The sequence below is a fragment of the Sebastes fasciatus genome, chromosome 23 (assembly GCF_043250625.1).
Source record: "Sebastes fasciatus isolate fSebFas1 chromosome 23, fSebFas1.pri, whole genome shotgun sequence".
Classification (NCBI taxonomy): domain Eukaryota; kingdom Metazoa; phylum Chordata; class Actinopteri; order Perciformes; family Sebastidae; genus Sebastes; species Sebastes fasciatus.
Genome location: NC_133817.1, coordinates 8,509,520 through 8,535,115, shown reverse-complemented (window position 1 = coordinate 8,535,115; position 25,596 = coordinate 8,509,520). Strand labels below are relative to the sequence as shown.

At 42.9% G+C, this 25,596-nt stretch overlaps 1 protein-coding gene across 50 annotated transcripts in view; it reads left to right on the top strand.

Annotated features, from left to right (window-relative positions):
• The window catches only part of celf2 (cugbp, Elav-like family member 2), a 227,379-nt gene that overhangs the window by 134,691 nt on the left and 67,092 nt on the right, over nt 1-25,596 (top strand). For all 50 annotated transcript variants that reach the window (XM_074625738.1, XM_074625692.1, XM_074625701.1 and 47 more), the window contains one exon: nt 14,085-14,167. In XM_074625738.1, coding sequence (XP_074481839.1) covers nt 14,085-14,167 — 83 coding nt within the window. The remainder of the gene's footprint in view (nt 1-14,084; nt 14,168-25,596) is intronic.

Here is a 25,596-nt window from a genome sequence, read left to right as displayed (position 1 = left end):
TCTGAGGAGGAATATAAAAAAAAAGAGGCCTAAAGTTCCTCCTCCTGTCCTACAGCTCCCTCAAATCTCTTCTCCATCTTCACTACCCTTGAAATGAGTTGTTTTTCTGGCTGATGAGTCAAGAGTATCACTCAGCGCCACTTCTACGGGGGATAAAAAACACCGCCACCTACCATTCCTTTTATCTTTCCTCCTCTGAATGACAATCTCGCTCTATATTCCCTCATTTTTTGCCGCGCTGCCTGCAAGGTGGAGTGTTTAAAGAGGAAATGTAGCATATGATTGGGCTCTTACTGGCCTTGTTATTCGCAGGCTTTGAGCACTGTTGTTGTTTTCTCATAGTTAAGTAAGCCGCCTGGCCTCATCTGCACCCGCTCAACTCCAGGGAGCTGCGACGGCCCCCTCGCCGGTTTCACTGTTACGCCGGAGACGGCGGTAATTTCACCGGTGTCAGGGAAACTGTGGCCCCTCTCCTCCCTCGGCGTGTTTATTTTAAATTAGCGACGGTGTTGTTTGAAAAAGGATCTCGGCCATTTGGGGCAAATGAGCCCGCTCTGCTGCCCCGGTGGCGACCCTGAGGCACTTTCTCCCCTTTTTTTTTTTCGTGAAACAGCACTTTGGACTTAAATGAGTTTGTTAGTCCCGCTGAGACGCTGAAAAAAAAGTTCCACGGCCACCGCTACAAGCCTTTACTTACAACTTCTCTCTTTCCTGCTTTGGGTTTTGTTTGGATCCTCATTAGCGGACACTTCAGCGAGTCCAAAAAAGAGAGCGTCAACAACAAAAAGACCAAAACAGCAGAGAACGGTAAACATTCATTGACGGCGGGAATTACGCAAGAACGAGATAACTTCTGAATGAAGATAACTTCAGCTTATACATTAATGGAGGATATAAGAGCCTGAAACACATTTAGGGAGCCTTGCTAAATTCTGATTAGTTGGTATAGATTTTCTTTACATGATTTGTAAGTAATAACTACTCGTTTTTGTTCTCTAACTAAATGCTGACCATTAACCCTTGAAGACAACAAACAACAAAGGCTTGTGTCCTGTGCGTTATGTTTCACTTTCACTTTACAATCAGCTGATCGTTCTTAGTAGTTTTTTAGCCCAACCATGTGTTTTTTTCCTAAACCTAACTATAGAGGTTTTATTGCCTAAACCTAAGCAAGTGTTTTTGTTTAATTCACAACATTAAGCACGTGTTTACTGCGACCAAAAAAGTGACGTCAGACAAAGCGTCAGTGTGTGACAAATTGGGATAAGAACGTGTTGCAAGACATCCACGTCTGCTTGAATCCTTTTTTCCCTCCCTGTTAATCACATTTGATCGCCCGGTTTCGCACGCAGCGCCGCTCCACTGGTGCACCACGCTGTTTTAGCCCGACGTGCTTTGCCGGGGCGTTTTTAAAGCGGTTGCGCCTGTAGCAACACGTCTCGGTGTGATCCTGGCCTTAAGGCGGTCACAGCCCACAGGCACCTGAAGCTTTAAAGTAGTCAAGTCCAAGTCAAGTCCTTGTTTTTTTTGCGTTGAGCCTGACTCTAATCCAAGTCTACAGCTCTGCTACATGTGTGTGTGATTTTAGGCCCGATCCACATCTCTATATCAGTCCCACAGCTCTCTATTTCCTTTTCATTTGATTGGACCAGCATGTCCGGTTTGTCCTAAAATATTGTTTTAAAATGGCAATCAGACTTGTGCAGACATTGGACTCGGACAGCTATGAATAAATTAATGATTAATTACCGGACGACGGAGATAAAACCCAGGACTTAATGCTCGCTCAGAGCTCTGGCTGGAGCACGTCAAAACCGCAAAGTGGATATCTGTGGATCAGCGTAATCCTCCTGTTTTATTATTGTCATCATCTGCCGTCACATGACGGTCGTGAGTGCCGTTTGAGAGGCTTCTTCAGCCTGACAGGAGTGAAATTCCTCGAGCTGAGTCTGTTTGGCATGAAGGAATATCCTCATTTGTAAAACATCAGCTTCCAAAAATCCCATATTGCAAATAATTTAAATGATCTCAGGTTAGAGAGAAGCCAAAACTTCGGTCCCTTTAATAAGTTCCCACATTTGTTGTTTTTGGCCCTGAAGCATTAAATCTGTGTCGCTGTTGTGCGTGATTCAGAATCCATTTTGCAGTTTGACCCAGGTGTGTGTGTGTGTGTGTGTGTGTGTGTGTGTCTGTGTGTGTGTGTGTGTGTGTTTTTACTCAGACTAGGACGGTCTGGGGAATATCGTGGCTCTACTGTTGGTTTAATGTGTTTGGAGTTAATAACCAGATGAGTGGATGAGCGCGAGGAGGAGGGGAGCGAGTGAGAAATGGAGCAATTTGGCATTTTGTGCTGAAAGAGAGATAGAGATGGAGGGAGAGATAAAGAGAGAACGAGACAAAGAGAGCCAGAGGGGTAAACAGAAAATGGTCCTTTTGCTAAAACACAACCTTAAGCGCCATGACGGGTTTGTTGCAGTATCTGTGTGTGTGTGTGTGTGTGTGTGTGTGTGTGTGTGTGTGTGTGAGTTTTGGCAGGGGACACGCGATGTCATTTATCTTAATGATACAGCCGGCCCACATGAGCTGCTGAGACACACACACACACACACACACTTAAAGTCACACATGCACAGAATAAGTTTAATGTCTTCATTAAGAGGCTATATCCTACAGAAGAGTCTCTGAGCACAACAACACGGCCTGGAAATCAGTCAAAATATAACAAATAACAACATAAATCAGAAGAGAAATGAACAGCGAATGGAAAAGACTCATTAACATTATGGTGAAACATATATAGAGGGGTTTTTAAAAAGGCCAAGACATGAAATTACTGTCTGATAAAGAGATGCTGTCTGTCCACCCTGCAAATAACACAAAGGAACAAATGAGCACTGAGCCGTTATTCGTTTTTTTATCGTAACGTGATTCAAAAAGAGGACAGTTTTTATTATAACTTACATATTTAACTGCGTTTTAGACTGCAGCAAATAAAAGTTTAAGCAGGCGACTGTTGTCATAATGACCACTGTGGTCGGCTGTAGTGAACCCTTTAAAGACGGACGTCCCTTGGCCGGCTGCGGGAGATCGTCTGTTTACATTGATCTAAAATAAAAACCATAATCGCGAAAGCATTCATTCTTTTTGCAGCAGAAAGCTAAAGCTTCTGTCTTTCGCATCATCATGTTGCACACTGATGTCATTATGCAGAATCGCAATCTGCGCACCATTGATAGTGCCACAGCAAACCTGCGCCGGTGTTTGGTGTGGACGGGATTTCCTTGCGTCGATGATGTTTAGTAATCGAGGAAATGGAGTTACTCAAGGAATCGTTTCAGTTCTAGAACGGTTGAGGAGAAAGCTCTGGAAAAAAAAAAATTGCTGCATCCGAAATTAATGATGGCAGTAGCTAACGGATGAGCCATCTTGTTTCTATCTCTTCTCTGTTGAGAGATGCATATGGGCAGTACTGATCGGTTAGGATGTACAGATTGGGTAGCGAGTGATGTTATTATTCCTGTGTAGTGTAAAAGAGCTGATAAATGATATGATAATGTGATATTGGATCGATGAATAGATTCTCGTATTCGCCGATACCGGATCCAGCATTTTTAGGCTGTATGGGAGGCATTTGTGATACTGGTATCGGTATCAGAACAACTCTAGTTTGAACCCTGTGAGGACTTAAACAACAATGATTATTTTTATGTGATTTTTTTCACGTAGAAACTAGAGGAATTCGTGATTATTCTTAGCCAACGTATAATAATACCAATAATCTATGAAATAAATATCTGCTCTGTGTCGCTGATTACTGCATCACAACAGTGATTCAACCTACTGTACAGCCACGACGTCGTGGCTGAAAGAACGGAATACAAAAGGGCCACCTGCAGAAAAATCAAACCTTCAAATGTGAGAACAGAGACAACACGCCGCCGCCCACGCGGCGTGATTGGCAGCTGATCTCTGGGGAAGAGCGGGCGCCACATCACAGCCACGAGTGTTTAGCACCAGAGATACAAAGAAATATTGGAGATCTCAACAATCAATGCTGCTTCATATGAACCAAAACAAAAAAGGGCAATCAATGCTCTGTACACCTGAAACACATTTGATTTCATACCATCATTTAAAAATCTCCTCTAACCTGAAATGTCATCTTGATGGCTACAAAAAAAAAAAAAATCCGATGAAGGTTTTCAGGGGAAAAGCCTGGAGATAAACACGTGCAGGCAGATTACAGCATTTGATTTCCGATCACTGCTCAGATGAAAATCTCTGCTGTGATGCCGCGTCCAGGGACCCACACCCGTCCAACGGCAGACATCCGCTTTGAAACTGCACGCCAACTGTTTTCCTCTCACTCAGCTGTGGCAACGCTGAGCGAACGCTTCGCCGTCCAAGACAATTATCTGCTCTAATGGATTCAGTTGAGACGGGGCCGACCCGAGACGGAGCGCTGATTTATTTCATTCTTTCCTAAAGCAGAGCGGCCAATTATATCGCCTTAACTAGGCGTTAGCTCTTTTAGCCGGCTACCCGGGCCCAATTAGAGAGCAGCTGCAGGTGGATTTTAATGGGAGGCTGTGTGTGTATGAATCCTCAGCTTCGTCGTATGTTTACACTTTTGCCTGCCTCAGCGACAGAGAGAGTTGCTCGGTTATGAGCGAAGTTGCAGAGCTGAATTGGGTTTTTTTCCCCCCTCTGCGAGCTCTTCGGGGTCAGCCAGAAAGCAGCTTTGATTTCCGGAAAGTGCTCATGTTGTCTTTGCAGCGAGGGAGGATTTGGAGGGACGGGAAAGGGGGGTTGTGGGTGACATCGGTGCTTTTCCACCAAAGTAACCAGTGGATTGTGTAGATTTGTGAAGTGCTGCGAGCTGGACCGGTTCCTGCGTTGACAGGATTAGAACATCAGCCAAATGCCCGTCAGAGATGCGGCATTGTTTGAAGCCATCCACTCATCCGCTCCCTATTTTTTCCATCTGACAATCTGTTCTTTATTGCGCTGTCAAATTCAAAATGTGTTCTCTGTCATTTTCACCCCTCCCCCCTATCCCCTGCTGTCACTCAGTGGCTCTTTGACACACATCAATTATACACATTAGGCTTCACGGAGAGTGAAGAGGGGGCAGCGAGAGAGGGTAAGAAACAGAGAGAGGTGGAGCATGTATCCCATGCCACCCAGAGGCCTGTTCCAGCAGTAATTGCGGTAGTTAATGTGGGTCAGCGGTTGCGGGGTCGGAAGGAGTGATGGAGGGGGGAGAGAGGGAGTCACTGCAGTCACCCTCGGGTGGGAGGGCTAAGGGTGAAGCGCTCCGATACACCACCCCACACACTCCTCTCTTTTTTCCTCCTTTTAATAAACCATACTAGCATTCAGCTGGGCTGCAGGGCATCACTCCTTTCACCCTCCACCTCCCTCAGTCTGTGCTGATTCAACCCCAAATATTTGAGTACTGAGCACAGAGCTGCAGTTCCCAACCTGGAGGTTTGGATCCGCGAGATAAAGCTTAGAAGTTGTGAGATGATTTAAAGGAAAGGAAAGCAGAGAAAAATATGTTTATTTTTTATTTTTTTCAGACAGTTTCTTCCCGAATAACCTGGATAATTTGACCTCCACAGATCTCTAAATATATTCAAATAAATCAACCTGGGAATAGGGATGTACCGATCCAATACTGATATCGGATATCAGGCCAATACTGACTCAAATAACTGGATCGGGTATCGGGACAATGGAGCCGATCTATTCAATTCAAATCTGTGTTTGCGTCTGATTACATGTGCGCGTAGTACGCCATGCAAAGCAAATGTTTCAAGGGCTCGCAGTAGCACTGCAAAATGTAACACAACCAACTTAATCGAGCACCTCCAGAGGCGTCATGCTGAAGAATTTGATTAATTTTTTAAGGTTTTTTGCCAAGTTGCAGGTGCACAATTTATTATTTTAATAATAAATAACAGTTCGGTTAATCTATATCCATGTATTTATTTGTTAAATTTTGTTCTACAAAGTAGAAAAGCAATGTTTAAGTCAAGCCTGATGTTGCCTTACACATAAAAATGACAGTCACTTCTTCACAGTGAGGCATACAGCTTATTAATTAAACACTGGTATCGGATCGATACTCGATATCGGCTGATACCCAAAGCCCCCATCAGTATTGGGACTGAAAAAGTCTGATCGGTGCATCTCTACCCGTCATGAAGGGCAGTAAGTACAGTACATATTGCTTCCTTTTAAAGGGGACAAAAGCTCAAAATAAAAACCTCTGAAATAGTCGCACTCGCATTTAATTTTACATGAAAGTCACCACCATCAGTACCATTCAGCATGTGCCAACAACCAGCAGTAAAAGGGTAAAGAGGCTGTATGACATTAACTTGCCAAACACAGATTTTTCCGGACTTAAATATGTAATAAAATCTAAATAATGTTACAAATCTACCCACAAAAAACAGAATACCCTCATGACTTTGATCTTACTAACAAATCCTTTTGAAAAATGACTCATATATGTCAAGAAAACAACCCTGCGTGCTACAAAATGATGCTCCCATACAACTCATTTCAATAAACCATGCGGTCAAGGTTGTTTTCCAAAGCCTTTTCCCCTCCAGCGTAACGTCATTGAGTTTGATCCTGAGCTCACACCTTGTGGGGCTTTAGCTGATTTTTTTTACTGCTAATGTAAAACTCCCAACAACAAAACCAAAACGGCTGAATAAAAAAAAAAAGCACAAGAATCCAATTAATAATTTGTCTGAAAGGGAAGAAAGTGTTTCTGGAACAGACGGGGACACTCTGCACTGAAACCCGGGCTAATGGAAGTCTTTTTTAAGTAGATTAGTTTGCTGCTTAAGCTAAGATGACCCATCCAACCTGTTCTCTGGCTGGGGAGACCTGGATGTTCCTTTTCTTAAATGGAAAAAAAAAAAATTACAAAAAGAGATATTAAATAATTAAATGCACCAAGAAGAAAAGTGCAGGTTGCCACCTCTGAGGCTCCGGTCTGATTACCACCATCAGGAGAAACATGGAAATAAAAAGGCAATATCGACCTGAAACGCCGATACATGAGAGAGCGAACGCCGCCCTCCCCCTCCCCTCGGCTCCTCCGCTGTTGAAGCCGGGGGTCGACCTGTTGTTGGAGAGGGTAGATGTGTTGACAGAGGCGGGGGCGCCATGGGTCTTCACTCAGTCAAAGGCCCCCTTCAGCCGCCATGAAGCATTTATGAACAGGCATCTCCCTCCTCTGCTCTCTATTCCACTCACAACCCCTCTTCTTCTTCTTCTTCTTCTTCTTCTTGTCTCGCAAACACTCTGCCCTTCTTTCCCGCGTCCTCTCCGACTGTCTCCCTGCTACACACACACACACATCGGCGTCTAATAGATTTCCTCCCCCTTCACTCCGAGTGTGTATGTGTGTGTTTTTGAGTGTCCCTCCTCAACAGCACTAGCGGAGTGTATCTCCCCGCTCTGAGCCCTTCTCGGCCTTCAGGTAAATGTTTGTGCTGCGAGAAAAAAGAGACACACAAATTGACGGAAAGAGCTTACTCACGCTATAGTCTGCAGCAGCACCGGCTCACCACTTCTTCAAGGTTGTCGTACAGGTGCGTCTCTCTGTAAATAAGCACACATGCTGACTAAAATAATATGCGCGCTCTCATTGCTGCTGTGTGTGAGCGGCGAGTGTGCTGACTCTTAAACAGGTGGAGCTGGAGCACTGCAGGGAACGTGACTGTGGTGTGTGAATGTGTAAATGTATGTGTGTGTGTGTGTGTGTGTGTGAGGTCCACTCTTCTGCTCTTTGATCCTCGTCTTGACAGCCCACCACCTGGGACGATCCGTCACACGCCGCATGGCTCCCGGGCCCCGGCTACACCGCGGGAATCACAACACACAGCGGTCTAACGCAGCGCTAACAGTCAGCCTTCCTCCTCCTGCACATTATAACACTGTCAGAATCGCTAATGCTAACACCAAAAGCTAAACCCTCTCCCATGTATAGATATGCCCAAAAAAATGCCAGCGGAATCATAATTCACGGCGCGTGCCGCGAGCAGCTAAGACTCATACGGCGCTATTGGAATTGCTAATCGCACACGAGAGGCCAAAGCTTGAACACAGGTGCAATTGGAATTATAATAGAAATGATAGTGTACAATACTGAGGCAATGCTAAAAAGCCTCCCTCACCTCAGCTCACATGGAAAACATGACTCAGGCTAAGATACACACTTTTTACTTTTAAAGGGCCAGTCCATATTTTTTTTTAACACATACACTTTAAGTATACTAACATGTATGCCCAGCCAACATTTGTATGTGGGGTCCATGTGGGTAGTAAATGGGCTGAAAAATGGGCCCTATATGAGATTGTCCATGGGTTCCATAATGGCCCCATGCCTATTGCCCTTGTGGGTTTCATGCAGGAGTTCACTGGGTGTTTTATGGGCCCAATCTGGGCAACATAAACCAAAACCCATCTCGGCCACAGGTGTAAGTTCTACGTGGGAACTACATGGGGACTACATGGCCTGAAATATGGGTTGTAAGTGGGTTTGTCCACAGTTTCCATGTTGGCCCCATGCACTAATTTCCCAGTAGTGACCCAACTAGGACCCACACGGGTAGCACACATGCGAAGCCCATGTGGGACCAACTTAGTTGACCCAAGTGGGCGCCATCTGTGTTGCCCATTCTGAGCCCATGCACTAATTTCCCATTAGTGACCCACCTAGAACCCATTTGGGTAGACCTACTTAGTTGACCCAAGTGGGCCCCAGATAAGATGCCCATTTTGGGCCCATACCCACTTGGTACCCAGGTACCCCCAACATAACCCATGTGGGGCCCACATAACCATGTTGGCTGGGTGATTGAAGAGTTGTAGTTGTAGATTGATCATAATTGAAAATATAGGTCTATTTTACCCTTTGTTGTGTTTATAAAAGACATTACATTTTGTGAGTTACACTGTAGAGGACCCTTTTGTGCTATTTGTGCCTTTAAAGAGCATCTTTAGCTTCTGTACTGCGACGTATTTCACAGTGAAGCAGAATATTTGAGCAATGTACAGTTACAAGAGGGATTTAAATCAAATCATTCATATTTGATTGGAGCTGTGCCTTTAAATGCCCTTACACACACAGTCATGGTTCACCTGCACAGGTGTTTTCACTTACTGGTCCTGATTAGAGCTCTCTTTAGGACCGTGTGGGTCAGTACAAACTGTAGCCTGGTTGACATCGTCCTCACTCTCCTCTCAGTTTGGTTTCGGGCGGAACAGCGTGCACTTGTTTGGTTTTTATTATCTGTGTTCCATTCAGCCGAACCTCTTGTTATAAAGTGGAAACCAGCTTAACTGGAGTTCAGGCAGCAGGTAGGAAGTGTTATCTTTGTTGTAGAGATGCTGTAGTAAACCCTTTGGCAGAGACAGTTCAGTACCTGTACCCTTTGGATTCAGCCACAAAAAGCTGTGTGAAATATATAGTTATTATTGTTCATTGTGTTTTGTTTGGCAGCATGTGTGTTGGTCGGGTTTTGGAGCACCTAGTAGTTCATAAAGACCTCGTATAACCTCACATAGCATATACTTCACTGCTAATATTTGTTGAGTTTTGCTTTCACTTGTAGCTTCACTTGGAGAATCTTCCATACTGGTGTTACTACTACAAGAGCTGCAACGATTAATCAATTAGTTGAACTATTACAATTAAATTAATCGCCAACTATTTTGATAATCGCTTAATCGATTTGAGTAATTTTTGAAAGTGAAAAAGTCAAAATTCGCTGATTGCAGCTTCTTAAATGTGAATATTGTTATAATAATATGACAGTAAACTGAATATCTTTGAGTTATGGACAAAACAAGACATTTGAGGACGTCATCTTGGGCTTTAAGAAACACTGATCGACATTTTCAGAATTTTTTTTAGAACAAACAACTAATCGATTAACTGAAAAAATAATCAACAGATTAATCGACTATGAAAATAATCGTTAGTTGCATCCCCTAACTACCTCTAATGGAGAGCAGACCTGCCAGAGAACCACAGTATGTGGAACTTTTAGTCTTGTGTGTGAAAGCCGTATCAGTGTGGTGACCTACATGGAGTAAATTGTATAAATCGTTACCCAGTGATCGTCTGCCAGTCGTGACTAATTCCCCCTCTTATCTCCATGCCTTTAACTAGTAGAGGCTGGTGTGAACCTCTCGGTGGTAAATGAATCCTGATCGTAGTGAAGTGGGGGGCTTAGGGTTTAGTGAAGTGACACCCGGAGCTCCGTTCACGCTGGGGGTCGTAGCAGAAACCCCTAAGCTGGGAGTTATCCCGGATAATACACAGGCACTGCAGCATCTGAATCACAACACCAATCACGTCGCTGACGCTAGGCTAAGGGCCAACTATTCAACAGCCGTGGCACCCAGAGGACACGGCAGGAATTCAGATCCATTACGCTCCCAGCCCCATCAAAGGGACTCTGGGATTCGGATGCCAAATCTGCTCCAGATGCTCACTGTTGGATTTCACTAAGATGCACTGCAGGGCAAAGTGTCATCAGGGCCGATGTCGGCGATGTGGGCAACAGAAGCGCCACCGGTCCGCCTCATTCACACCGAGTTGATTTGTGCCATAAACACAACGGAGAGGACAACAGAGCAGATGTAAACAATGGTGCGTTCGACTCATTTCTGGACAAATAGATACACAGAAATGAACAGATGAGCAGAGCTGGAGGCAGAAGGGCCAAACATATGCACCTGCAGCAACCGGAGGGAGGATGTGGAAGATAAAACCTGCACAGACTGGTGGCTCACCTGTGGATGATGTTGTTAACCAAGTCAACAAGGGCTGATTGTGTTTGTTAAATGCAAGAAAAAGCTCAAACGCTGAGCTGAGACGAAGCCTTTAGTTTCATGGATGCTCTTGATTTGTCTGATTTAGTCTGATATTCTCCATTATATAGTTTGTCCACCAGTAAGCACTAACAAGTTTATTTCAACTGGAGCATGTCACGATTAGTGCATACAGTGCCTTAGTCATATACTTAACCCTCTGAACCCATAGCAGTTTCAGGGCGTTTTTCTGTTCCTGTCACATTTTACTCACTGTGACCTTGTTTTTCACTGCAATAAATAAGTCCTGCACCTCTATGGAAACAGCACAAGCATGGCTAGAAGTGGAGAGAACTTAAAAATGTCCTGTGCAGTATAACACAGTTATTGATCTACCACACTTTCCCAAGTGCACCCAAGTGTTACTGTGTGAACAGCCTGCAGTTCAGTCGAAGTTTCACAGATTTTTTGTCACGTGACTGTTGGTCTCAGCCGAGTCAATCATGGCTTCCCAGTTACGCTGAAGAGCGCAAAATTTAATGTTTTTTAAAGAATGCAGTTACTGCAAATAGTTTATTTTAAATGAGAAGAAGAATAAAGTGATTTTTATGAAATATCACTATATTTTAAAGGTGCACTATATGATATTCAGAGCATTAATATAGTAGCAAACAACTATTTGCTATATAAAGATATAATGGAGTAATGTCTACGTGAGCAGAGAATGAAGTCTGTCTCCCTCTGTGTGTGTTGTGATCAGAGCTTCTCTGTGCTTTGTTGACATGGCCGGGCCGGCCACATGTGCTTTTTTAGTGCATGTTCGTGCAGGTGACTGTGCCCCACTGGCTAGCTCATGGCCGCCGCTCTGCACTGCTCTCATACGGCCATAACGCCAGCCTGACCGACGGTGCCGTCACGGAAGCATAGCACCCACCCTCAGTTCCCCCCCAGGTTAACACTGTTAGCAACGTCAGCTGCGAGCCGCCAGCTCAGCCTTCGCCATGTTGAGAGTTGTGCAGAGGCAATAGAAATGCTCACAATCTCGCATTTAGCACCTTAGATTTGATTGTTTTTTTCAAGGACTGTCGGAAATTTGACAATCCGACGATAAGTTCTGTTTTTGCAGTTTCTAGTTATATTAAATGGTGCATGTTGGGTGATTTTTTTTTTTTAAAGAAAACATAGGGTCCACTAAATTGAAGGGATCTTTATCAAAAATGTTTGCTTACATGATGTGTTATGCTGAAATACAGCTAGAGGCTGACGTACTGGTAGAAGATTTTTGTATTTATCTCTCAAATATCACCATTGCTATTGGCCTAAAAAGTCCAGCATTAGTAATGCTCTATTAGTTAGTGTTAACACCGTTGGCCTCTGCAGAATGACAACTCGATGGAGAAACCTTTCAGTCTGAGATAGATGCTGTGCTTAAGGTCATACCATCACTTAAAACACAGGTTCCCATTGTTCCTGATGATGCATCACCAATCTCAGAGCTTCCTATTTGTTCCTCCAGATGACTAACTCACCAGTGCATCCTCCATATTTTATAGTTGTCTCAAAGACTCTTTATCATCCGTCCTCCTCAGTCTTGTTTTTACATCTGCTGTTAGAAATAATGTCATGAGGACATAAATACAGACAAGACTTGTGACTTTTCCAGTGTTTCCAGCATTCTTTTCTACGAGGGAAATAGAAGCGTCACACCTCTGTGTCTGACCTAAATATCCTCCTGCTGCTTTTTTTCCTGACTGTGCAGGTTTGCTTGCTGACTGAGAATGACCCACAACAGCCCCACTCGGCAGGGATTACACACAGATTAAAGAAGAGGCAAAATCCCTCTCTCCCTCTTCCCCTTTCTTCTTTCTTCACTGTGTATGTGTGTGCACATGCAGTACTGTATGTGAGCGAGTGAGTCAGCAACATAGTGAGCTTTTGCTTAGTAATTTGCAGGTTTTCAGGCAAGGTTAAACTAGAAAAAATAGCTTTTTCAGTACCCTAATAGTCCGACTGTACTATTCTGTAGGGGTGGGGGGGGGGAAACAATTCACCTATGTTTTTTTATGATTTTGAAATAGATTATTTTTAATGCCAGAATCTATATATTTCCTTCATTTGAGTCCATGCAGAGGTAGAAGGAAGTTGCCGCTTTTATTGTTGTAGTCTGAGTAACTTGACATCATATCCGTTCCGTATCCGTCAACCAAAACAAACCGCAGTGAGCCGAAACGAGAAAGTAGAAAACGTGTGACTACGTCCGGTTTTCAAAATAAGGTGTTAACAAAGGGAACTGTTAAATACCACTTATTTGTGAGGGAAATGTCTTTATTCTTTGATTTCTTTTGGTTGCTGGAATAAATGTAATAAATGATTCCTGATATATTTGACTTCAGGACATCTCTGACTACATACATGCTGAAAATCCAACATTTTTACTGTATTAATTTAGATATTTTCCAAAGTAAAAGTTCCTAGAAATGTATGATTCAACTTTTTCCCATGGTCTAGTGTTAAAAAAGTTAATAAAAATCACAATAAATCACACTATCGAATCGCAATACATATCGAAACGGCAGCCAAGTATCGTGATAGTATTGAATCGTGTGATGGGTTAATCATCTCAGCCCTACTATACTGTTGAAACACCATTCTCATGTTACGTAGACATTTCACTCTTCAGACAAATGTTGTCGTCTAGATGTTTTTTCACCTGGCAGTCACTCAGAAGCTTTGAATTAGTGAGAGACTGAATAACCCGTGTGGAGGTGAACTACTGAGTGAATGAGTGAGGGACTGTGAGCAATAAATAAAGTGAGTAAACTACTGTTCGCAGATTATTCAAGGATTAATGAAGAGACAACCTCTCTCTCCACCACCACCACCTCCTCCTCTTCATCATCTGTGTCTTTGTATTGTTTGTGTGTGCATGTGCGTCGCCGCGTGTGCACGCACTTCCTCGAGGCTCAAGTCATCAGCGTTGAAACAAATCCAAAAAGCTCTCTCTCTCTCTCTCTCTCTCTCTCTCTCTCTCTCTCTCTCTTTCTCTCTCTCTCTCTCTCTCTCTCTCTCTCTCTCTCTCTCCCCCTCTCTCCCTCTCTCCGCCGCTGCGCCGCTTCGTCCTTAACATTCACTCAGCGTCTGCCAGTGTCGACAGGTGATGCCAGGCAGATGAATAGAGAAAGTGCTCTTTGTTGCTCCTCGTGCTCATCGCCTCTCTCTGTCTGTCTCTCTCTCCCCAGGCTGCTGTTTTGTCACGTTTTACACAAGGAAAGCTGCCCTTGAAGCCCAGAATGCACTGCATAACATAAAGACCTTAACAGGGGTGAGTGTGCGTCCTGGATTCTTCCTCTGCCTACTTTCTCCTCTAATCACACACTTACAGCAGCACCCGGAGGCGGCCCCGCCACGCCCCAACCCGACCTGTGTGTGTGTGTGTGTGTGTGTGTGAATACACTGGTTCTGGTTGATGTGAACATCAGTGTGTTGCTCTGCCGCCTCAGTGCATTTGCGAGCGTGCGAGTGGCTAAAAGTGTGAGCAGGTGAGCAACTGTGTCAGTTTGTGAAACGAAAGTGCAAACATTTGAGTTTGATAAGTGAAGAGTCCATGTTAAAGATACGCTGTGGAGTTTTGTTTACATTATATGGGCCGTTTTCACTGAAGACATCATTTAAAATGAATGATGGCTGAACTCAATTTAGCTGCTTGAGTTTCAGGGTGCTGGTATTGTGCATCCTTTGTCTTACTAGGACATTTCAATAGAGCTGCAGGGATGATGGATTTTGGTAGGCCAACCAGAAAGTTAGCATCGCCCTGGTTCCCTAGATTCCCTTATTGCAATAAATCTGTGCAAACACACGTTACACGTTTTGTTCAGCAAGATAATCTCCACAAAATGAACTACACTTTCATGATTTTTGAAGTATGAATGTAATCGCCATAAGTAAAAAGCTAACGTTAAACCATAAACGAACCACCATAGACTGTATAAAATATGAACGTAGTCTCCGTTACGTCACTCGTAGGTTTGTGAAGAGCCGTTGTGAAGCTCAAAGTGGGTGGCTCCGGACGTTACCATCTTGGCAGTAACGACACAGCCAAACTCCCTAAAATGGGCAGAGAGGTGGATCGTGGGTGGAGCTGAGGCGGCCTGGGTGACACAACTAGCGACCTGGTACGGCACCCACCTGTCAGTCAAAGCGTCCACGCTCTCAATTATGCCTAACTTTAAGCCCTAATATGATATAAACGGGTGAGTTGTATAAAAATTCACCCACAGTACAGTTGTTATGAACGGAGATATTAGCTATATATACCAGAAAAATGTTTTTGCACCAGGCTGTAAACGCGTTTATTTCTGCTGTAAAGTTGGGTATTTTAACATGGAGGTCTGTGGGGATTGACTCACTTTTGGAGCCTCAAGTGGCCATTTGAGGAACTGCAGTTTTTGGCACTTCCACGTTGGCTTCATTTCTCGCTTCGTATAAACACAACGTGGCCGTAAAGGTGGACTAGTGTTTGGCGTGATGATGTTTAATGTCCCCGACAACCTCTGTAGTCTCATTTAACCACTCGTCATAGAACAAAACGTTAAAATCTCTCCAGCTTGTGTTAACCACAGAGCTTATTTCAGGCATCTAACAAAAAACCCATTGACTTCCAGATGAGGGAAGCGAAAGTGCTAAAATGCTAACTCATTTCTGGGTTCTAGGACTCATTCTTGCAGCACAGAGCCATTGTTAATGACATTGGTAACATCTGTGCTTTACCTAAAAGGGAAAATATCATATTATGTGTGTCTTTAAGACCTGACAAACAAGTTGAATGCATTTTCTAAGTTTCTAAATTTCTGCATCGCTTACATCAGCAAGCAGTCTTCTTTTTGGTGATAATGTGGAATTGAATGAAACCAAGCGGCGTCAAGTACTCCCTTTGATTTCACAGATGTGGACAAACTCAGAGACTTAATCAACACATCAGACAATTTGTTGTGCAGCAAGCAGCTGATAATATGATTTCAGAAAAGGAAGAAACTCCTGAAAACATCATTATAGGAGCTAAATTAGCCGTAGCAGCAAAATAGCACTGAGTTAAATGTGTGTATCGGTGGAATAATATCCGTTATAATATCTAGAAACCTGCGATTGAGCTCGACTATAAAGGTGTGTGTTGATGCTGCTTTTCTTTTCATGCTGTCAGCTCCATCCTCCACTATTGTTCCCTCCTGAGGCCCAGGAGAGCGATAGAGGAAGTGGGCCGGAGCTCGCTCGCGCTTTCGCTCTTTTAGCCCTGGGTGGATATTTAGAGGCCCCCAGATCCCTCCTGCTAGGGCTATTGGCTGCCTCGCCGCCTCTCCTCTTGGCTGCGCCAGCTAACTGGAATCTCATCAGTTGAGCGCCTGCGCTCGCTCGCTTCTGTCAGTTGGATCAGCGGATAGCCCTCCTGGGCAGGACGGGGTGGATACTGCGAATCCCACAAGAGCCGTACGCCGGGATTTGTGCTCGGGTTCCCGATTCCCGAGTCAAGCTTGTTGTTTTGCACAGAGCCACCGTGTTAATTGCTCGTGGAATAAGTATGTTAGATTTGGTGTGTCTTCCCGTGCCGTGAGAGTTAGTCACTTATCCCTTGTTGGAGGTGTGAAACTGCCCCGGGGAGGACACATGCAGCACTTTCAGGATTATAGGAACATGAAATCGCCTTCTTCTACACCGTAACACCCTCCTTCCTTTGCTCCGTCTGGTCATCCCTCTTCAACTCCTGCAGCATCTTTAGCTGGTTCTGGTGTTTGGAGCTGTTTGAAGTCCGATACAATTTGGATTGTAGTTGCTTGCGAGGGCATTAGTTTGGTTTCAGAAGTGGAGGGCGGCAGAATAATGTCATTTATAAATAGTTTTTCACCCCTGAGTGAGTAATATATTTATAATTTCCTCTCAGGCAGGCCCCAACAAGCCCACCAAAAATATATTTGAACCCTTCTGCAGCCCTTTAAAAAAGTCGCTGTGTTGTCCTTAGAGGACAAAAATGTCTGCGTCAAAAAACTGTCATTAAATGATATATTAATATTATTTTCCTGCAGCTGTTGTTATTTTAAGGGGAAAAAACACAAAAATGTAATTATTTTCTGTATACTAAATGCTCCTGGTTATTATTACTATTTTTCACATTCTTGGATATGTCAATGATTAGCAACAACAATGATTTTAATGCATTTCTATTTTAAAAAATCCCCCTTGTTACCTTCAAGGGCAAAAATGTCCCCTTCCTAAAACTGCTATAAAATTATATATTAATATTATTTTCCAGTTAAATCTTTTGAACAACTTCAGTCGTGATCACAGCTACCAAATATTAATTCATTTTTAGAATTTAAACCTTTAAATGCCAGTTTTGTTTACATGATGCCACTGTTGTTTTTTATGGAAAAAAATAAATACAAAAATGTAATTATGTTCTGCATGCTAAATGTTAGAGAACAGTCTGGGATATGTCAATGATGAGCAACAACTAAAGCTGCAACGATTAATGGATTAGTTTCCAACTATTAAATTAAACGCCAACTATTTTGATAATCGATTAATCGATTAGAGTAATTTTTTTAAGGAAAAAAAAGGGAATATTTTCTGGTTTCTTTACTCCTCTATGACAGTAAACTGAATATCTTTCAGTTGTGGTCAAAACAAGACTTTAGAGGATGTTATCTTGGGCTTTGGGAAACACTGATCAACATTTTATAACATTTTATACCAAACAACTAATCGATTAATCAAGAAAATAATCGACAATGAAACTAATCATTAGTTACAGCCCTAGCAACACCATTGCTTTTTATGCATTGCTTAACACTGCAGTTCTCCGTAATACAGCAACGATGCCCCTAGTGGAAACCAGGAGAATAGCATGTATTTTCTCTATAGGGCAAACATGAGAAAATGACTCTATCTGGTGGAAAACAGTAAAAATATTGAAGCCAGAGATCTAGATTGAAAGCCTGAAATATATAATACATGATTATATGCTGTAGTTAACAATGTGGGTTTAATGGGTTTCAACGGGGACATTTTTTGTCCTTCAGTGTCTGAGTGTTTATATTTTGACTACACAGTTTATTAGAGACTTATTATGAGCCAAGATTCAGAGGGAAAAAAACTCACACTCTTGCCAAAAACACAGCCAAAATGATTGAAAAATTAAAAAGCCAAATATGTCCCTCGTGATGCATCATAAGGGTTGAAAGATGAAACGACAAAGTAAGAAACTGGAGGTCCTAGCTGTGAGATTAAATGCTTTACTGGGAGTACTGGAGATCTCCAGTAAACTCATTTTTGTTCTTGGCATTGAGAGAAGCTTCTGAGAGCTGCGGGGAAAATTAAAGCTGTCCATTGAAACCCAGACGACATTGATCAACAGCACAATATGTAGGTAATTAAACCTGCATCATATTCATCATGTCAGGAGCTGGACAACGCTGACCGGCTGACATCCCATTTTTAATAAACGTCCAGTATTGACAGACGGATGTGGTTTAATATACAGTAGTCTCTCAAACGCACACTTGCAAAGCACTGAATCAATAGCGGCATGATGACAGATCATTAAGTGGTTTGTTTATCATTCTTTTAACGGGGTTTTTAAACTCAGCTTAAAATAAAAAAGGGCATAAAAAGGTGAAGGGAAGGACTCAGCTCGAGAAAAAAAAAACTGCACGATGGTGAATTAATTGCTGAGCGAGGCGAGTCGAGACAAAAGGGAGAGCCGACAGAGAGAGGGAGGAATTGAGCGGGAGGTTAGCTTGAGTGATGGGCAGATGGACAGGAAAAAGGTGGAGTAGAGCACTCCAGCACGCTCGAGGGCAAAGCAATAAACGGGCCGCAGTTAAAAACCAATACCTGCTTATTAACTTCCCCACTCTCCTGGCTTGTAAAAAGCCAGCAGAACAATGTTTGTATTGGCGCTCTTCCTCCCTTCCTCTCGCTCTATCTCTCCTCCCAAAAAAACCCGAGGCCCTAACAGGGAGCGATGCAGTCAGAGTGGAAAGCTGGACGGGCGCCAAATTGGAGAGAAAAGGGCACCGGCGTTTGGCAAGCACCAGCCAGCAGCCATGTTGGTTTAAGGGCGGGAACAGTTGAATGGCTGGCATTTTTTTTTTTTTTTTCAGGAGGGCATTAAGTGAAGGGGTCTGTGGTTAATGTGATAAATCTCTCCCTGCGTGGCGCTCACAGAAGCGACAGCGTTGACGAGAGCGAAAGGATTGTGACACGCGGGAGGAAAAAATCTCCACATCTCTTCCCGTCCCCATCACTCTCCAGCTGACTCTGCCGAAGCTTCGTCAGCGATCTGACAGCGCATGTACACCGAATGTATGCACGTTGTGATGTAATGCACGCAGGAAAGTGTATATTCACGCCTGTCTGTCATACAGTTCGGTGATGTTTCCACACTATATGCAGGTCAGAGCAGGAGCTGCGTTGTTACGGCTTCTTGTTTTCAGTTTGGTTTTATCAAAAACTGCCTGGATTGTTTTTTGTTCCATCACAACCCAAAAGTTGTTGTGTCTCCTGCTGGAAGACGAAACTATATATCACTATAGCTTCCTGTAAACAATGTCATCTTGTGATGTGTGCAGCACGGAAAAGCTTTTTGTTACAGAAGAATCATTACTGCTATGGAAACTGACTTGTAACCCCGACGCAGTCAGGTCGGATTTCATCTTTTAAAAGTGCTCTATATGATATCCAGAGCATTAATATAGCAGAAAACAACCATGTAAAGATATAGTGGAGTAATGTCTACCTGAGCAGCAATCTCGCATTTAACATCTTTAACCAATTTCGCAAAGAAACGTGTCCACATTGTGTCGTTTTACACTTTTGTGCAGGTTGTCCAACCGAGACATAACGTGTTACTGAGTGAGCTTTAAAGGTGCTGGTAGGCGTTTTTTCTCACCTTTGGACAGAGCCAAAATAGCTGTTTCAGTGGAGGAAGTATTCAGATCCTTTACTTAAGTAAAAGTACTAATACAACACTGTAAAAAATACCCTGTTACAAGTAAAAGTCCTGCATCGAACATGTTATTTAAGTAAATGAATAATAATAATTTCAGTATACAGGGCAACTTGTTCTCTGCACGTATGACAATAAAGCTCCACATCTTTGGATTTTTTTTTTATTTAGCCCATTTTAGGAGATACCCGCATGATTTTCTAACCTGCAAATCACCAAAACCCCACACTCGCTGGGCTGAGCTGTTATCGGCTAGTCCAGCAACAAACTTGAACAGAAATGGAAAAGCAACGTCGACCCTCCTCTGCTCCATGAACTAATTTCATGTCATATCTATGAAACTCTCGTGCTCCATCTACAGCAGTGGTTCTCAAAGTGTGCGGCGTGCCCCCCTAGTGGGGATCAGAGGCATGACAGGTGGGGCGCACGTGACTGGAGGGGAAATGTGATGCGGAACTAATGTTTTGACATCTTTTTCACGGTGTGAAAATTTTTCTCCCTCCAAAGAAGGGAATGAACCGCTGATCTAAAACCAGAACCCCGGCATGTTTTCTGGCCAGAAAGACTTCTACTTGTACAATTTTCATATAAATCTGATTTTTCTGTTTCATATGATGACATTCGGACAAACCATCATAAATTAGCATTTTCACAACCATTGTAGATCGGGGAAAAAAATAATCATGCTTTCAGGGTCAATAAAGTTGTGTTCAGTTTGAATATCATTCCTCAGTAAGAGCCGACACGTCCTCAACATTGTGAAAAGGAATTACTTGGTTATGTTCAGGCAAAAAGCTACTTGTATTGTTTAGGACAAGATCGTGGTTTGAGTTAAAATAAGTACATTCGTTACGTACGTATGTACATGATGTAGATCATGATATGGTTACGTACTAACATAGTTGTGTGTACTAACGTAGTTACGTACATACAGTACTTACATAGTTACGTACTAACATAGTTATGTACTTACTAACATAGTAACGTAATTACGTACGTACTTGCGTAGTTATGTGCATACTAATGTAGTTACGTACTAACATAGTTATGTACTTACTAACATAGTAACGTAGTTACGTACATACAGTACTTACGTAGTTACGTACTAACATAGTCATGTACTTACTAACATAGTAACGTAATTACGTACGTACTTGCGTAGTTATGTGCATACTAATGTAGTTACGTACTAACATAGTTATGTACTTACTAACATAGTAACGTAGTTACGTACATACAGTACTTACGTAGTTACGTACTAACATAGTCATGTACTTACTAACATAGTAACGTAATTACGTACATACTAGCATAGTTATGTGCGTACTTACGTAGTTACATACTAACGTACTAATGTGATGTAGTATGTGTCATGGTTTTGTATTAACATGGTTATATACGTAGTTAGGTACTAACGTAGATATGTATGTACTAACGTAGTTACATGACAACGTAGTTAGGTACTAAGGTAGCTATGTACGTACTAAGGTAGCTATGTACGTACTAAGGTAGCTATGTACGTACTAACGTAGTTATGTACGTACTAACGTAGTTACATGACAACGTAGTTAGGTACTAACGTAGTTATGTACGTACTAAGGTAGTTATGTACGTACTAACGTAGTTATGTTTTGTACTAACATGGTTATATACGTAGTTAGGTACTAACGTAGATATGTATGTACTAACGTAGTTACATGACAACGTAGTTAGGTACTAACGTAGTTATGTACGTACTAAGGTAGTTATGTACGTACTAAGGTAGCTATGTACGTACTAACGTACGTAAGTACATGACGTAGTACTTGACGTGGTTTTGTACTAACGTAGTTATGTACGTACTATCATAGTTACGTACTAACGTAGTTATGCACATAGTTATGTACTAACGTAGTTATCTACGTACTAACATAGTTATGTACATAGTTATGTACTAACATAGTTATGTATGTACTACCGTTGTTACGTACTAACGTAGTTAAGTATGTTTGTTTTACCCATCCATCACCCCGACCTCCTCCCTACGCAGACTTTATTGCTCTTTATACTACTACTACTATTACTACTTTATACTAATTACTACAACAAATGTAGATATGCGTCGTAATAAGCTGCGTGCACAGACGACCTATAGCCCTACGGATGTTTTTTTGGGTGAGGATGGCTTGGTAACAGCAGTGTTGCTAGAGATCACGACACATTAATCAGCAGGTGGATTTATTAATAGAAAGTCATAAGAAAATAAATAATTAAATTTTTTTTTTCAGTTAAAAGAACAAAATAATGAGTCATCTGCATCATACACACACTGAGTCTTTTCAATGAAGCAAAACAGTTTGTGAAAGAACAACAGCTTTCACTGAAGTTGTTTCTAATGACCTGCTAATGAAGCTCTGGGGGGGTTTCAGACAAAGTGTGTGTGTGTGTGTCTGTCTGCATGTGTTGCCTGGAGAGCCGTGTGTTCATCTCCCCAACTCTAATAGCACTATAGTGAGGTTTGAACACACACACACACACACACACACACACACACACACACACACACACACACACCAAACCCCCGCCATAACCCATCTATCGGCGAAAAACATGCCCCGTACCCCGGAGCGATTTAAAGCCATAAGACCAACCCCCGCTGCACCGACTGATCCGCACCTCTGCATGACTCTTTAACACACACACTTTTATGTGCACAGTTTATTACATTACAGCTTTTTTCTCTCTTTCACCACTTTTTTCTAATTTCCCCCTCCTGATCCACTCTCCGACACACCCACCCTCCTCGCTAACACAACACACACGCCGACAACAACAACGCACGGCGAGTTAAAGCCTGTCAGCCAGCCTGTCAGACAAGGTTGTTTGAGATTTTCCACTAAATTGAACTCTTTCATTAGAGGCTGACAGATGTCTAAATGCCCGGTGCCTCCCCTCTTTCTCCCCCTCCACCCCCCCGACGCCCGCCAAGAGGGCCCCGGGGCCGCCGTTCTCCGTCTGAAGCTGGGTGGAGGAAGGAGGGTGGCAGGGATGAAGGGAGGGGGTGAGAGCTAATCTAGGACGCGTCCTCTGGAGTGCCCTCCAGCTTGGAGAAGTTCACTCCTTTATCCTCGTTTTCTTTCTCTCTCTACCTCTTGCCCTCTCTCCATCGCTACCCTCCCTCCCTCTTTCCTCTTTTGTCCGGTTGCTTTCCATCTTTCTATCTTTCTCTTTGTGAAAAAGCATGAAAAGCCCTTTGATTCACAGTTTCTCTCAAGGATATTTCATTCTGACAGTAAGGCTGCGTGGAGGGGAGGATGGCGACGGCGAGGGAGAGAGGGAGGGTGATCAGGGTGTGTGCGGAGGGGGGCGCCTTCAGACGCGATCAGTTGAGCCCCGTCCTCCATGTGGGCGGATCAGAGCGTTTGTCGAGCGCCAAGCTTGATAAGAAGCGTGGGGCTCATTAAAAGCTACCGTCGCACTGAGACCACACACTCACACACACTCACACACACACTCACACGGGTCCCCACCTCCCTTACCTTTCTGCTGGCGAGATAATTAGTGACGCTTCGCTGCCAGAATACAGGCGCTGAGGTTGTGTGAGTGCTCGCACATCAAAGGCTCATCAAAGCGAGTGTGATCTCAAGCAAGGTTAAGGTTTAAAAGGAGCAATTTATAATCCAAAGACACAAGTCATTCAATCGGTCATTTATTATTTCAAGTCGGTGGACAGACTGTAAGTGATAATGTGTATTATCATTTTCAATGATGTGAGAAAATCATATTCTTTCATGCAAAAGCCCCCGTGGTCTTAAGAGGCTGACTGTTCAGCCTTTTGAAGGGAACTTGCAGGAGAAATAATGGACTGTGATACGGCGGTTTGCTCACCGTATAGTGTGTACTGTAACTCTGATACGTGTTTGATTTGACTGATGACAATCGTATTTGAAAGTAAACCGTATCTGATCATCTGTTTTTGTTCACGTTGTGCCGAAGTGTTAGTGATTCAAATCAAAATTGGCACATTTAGATGTTAGTTTCAGCCTTATTTCTGTTCCACTTTTCAACAAGGGTTTGACTTTGCGAAGTCTTTATAAGTCTACCATGCTTTATGATAATAACATTAACACAACTTATGATTTTTTGGTTGTAGCGAGCTCAGTTTTAAAGCTAGAAAACCTAAGGAATCCATTGGTACCAACCATGTCATACTAACTTGTCGCGAATGACCATCATGTCCATTTTCAAAGGGGTCCCTTGACCTCTGACCTCCAGATATGTGAATGAAAATGGGTTCTATGGGTACCAACGAGTCTCCCCTTTACAGACATGCCCACTTTATGATAATCACATGCAGTTTGGGGCAAGTCATAGTCAAGTCAGCACACTGACAGCTGTTGTTTGCCATGTTATGATTTGAGCATATTTTTTATGCTAAATGCAGTACCTGTGAGGGTTTCTGGACAATATTTGTCATTGTTTTGTGTTGATAATTGATTTCCAATAACAAATATATACATACATTTGCATAAAGCAGCATATTTATCCAATCCCATATTGATAAGAGTATTAAATACTTGACAAATCTCCCTTTAAGGTACATTTTGAACATAAAAAATGTGTGATTAATTAGTGATCAATCGGGTCTAAGTATGACATGGTTGGTACCAATGGATTTATTAGGTTTTTCTAGTTTCATATGATACCAGTATCTTCACTCTAGCTTTAAAACTGAGCCCTCTACAACATCCAAAATCGCAAGTTAAGTTACTGCGTTAAAGAAATTAGTGCCATTAAAACAAATTTGTGCTAACGTGTTAACACTTTAACTTTGACAGCTCTATAAATTACATATTTTTCCTTTAAGCAATGACATAAATCTATGTTTTCACGTGTTAAATGCTGATTGTACTCAATGAAATACAATACTCCAGATTCCTGATCTTGCTATACTGCCAAATAATGCCCCCTAAATCCCCAAATATCCTCCCAACTCACAGTTTATGTCTTTAAATCAGCTGTGAACTGTGTTGAGCTGCACAGACTTGATGTTTTGTGGAGATCCTGCCAATTATTTCTGAAGATTTTCTGCAGAAAAAAATCTGTTCTGTGTTTGGGGCAGAAAAGCATCTAAAGCAGCATTTAGACCACCAGCATTTAAACGCTCTCAGCTGATACCCGAGACGCGTGAGTGGAATCTGATCCAAAACAGCATTTATCAATTCCTTAATAAACATGAGAACATAATCGAAACAAATCCATCGTAGAAAACGGTGCGAGCAAGACAAATAAACCAGGCGGCATCAGCCCCATTTATCAGCTAGCTGATACCTGGGCAAACCCTCAAGTGAGCACAAGTGTGTGTTTTCAAAGTACTTGATAGCAGAAGCGGCGAGGGGAGGAATGCTCCGTGTCCAACAGCTTGTCAGTCGATGTGTGTCGTTTGTTAAGATGCGAGCCCATTACACATATCGCTGCTCTATCACAATAGCTCTCCACGCCGCACTTAAGAAAGCAGCAGACTGGCAGCAAAGAAGAGACGAGGTAACTCCCGCCGAACGGTCCGACAGCTGATTTACTCTGTGAAACCTGACCGCCGTAACCGCCCCGAGGAGAGGGGAAGCAGTTGTGGGTGGTGCTAAGCTCGGAACACGGTCGGTGTCGGATATTAAACGTATCATGTACTAAGCCGTGTGTCATCAAACATTCATGTGTTATAGCCTGGAGGATATTATGCAACAAGCTGAAAGGTTAGACCTCGGACAAGCGGGCGG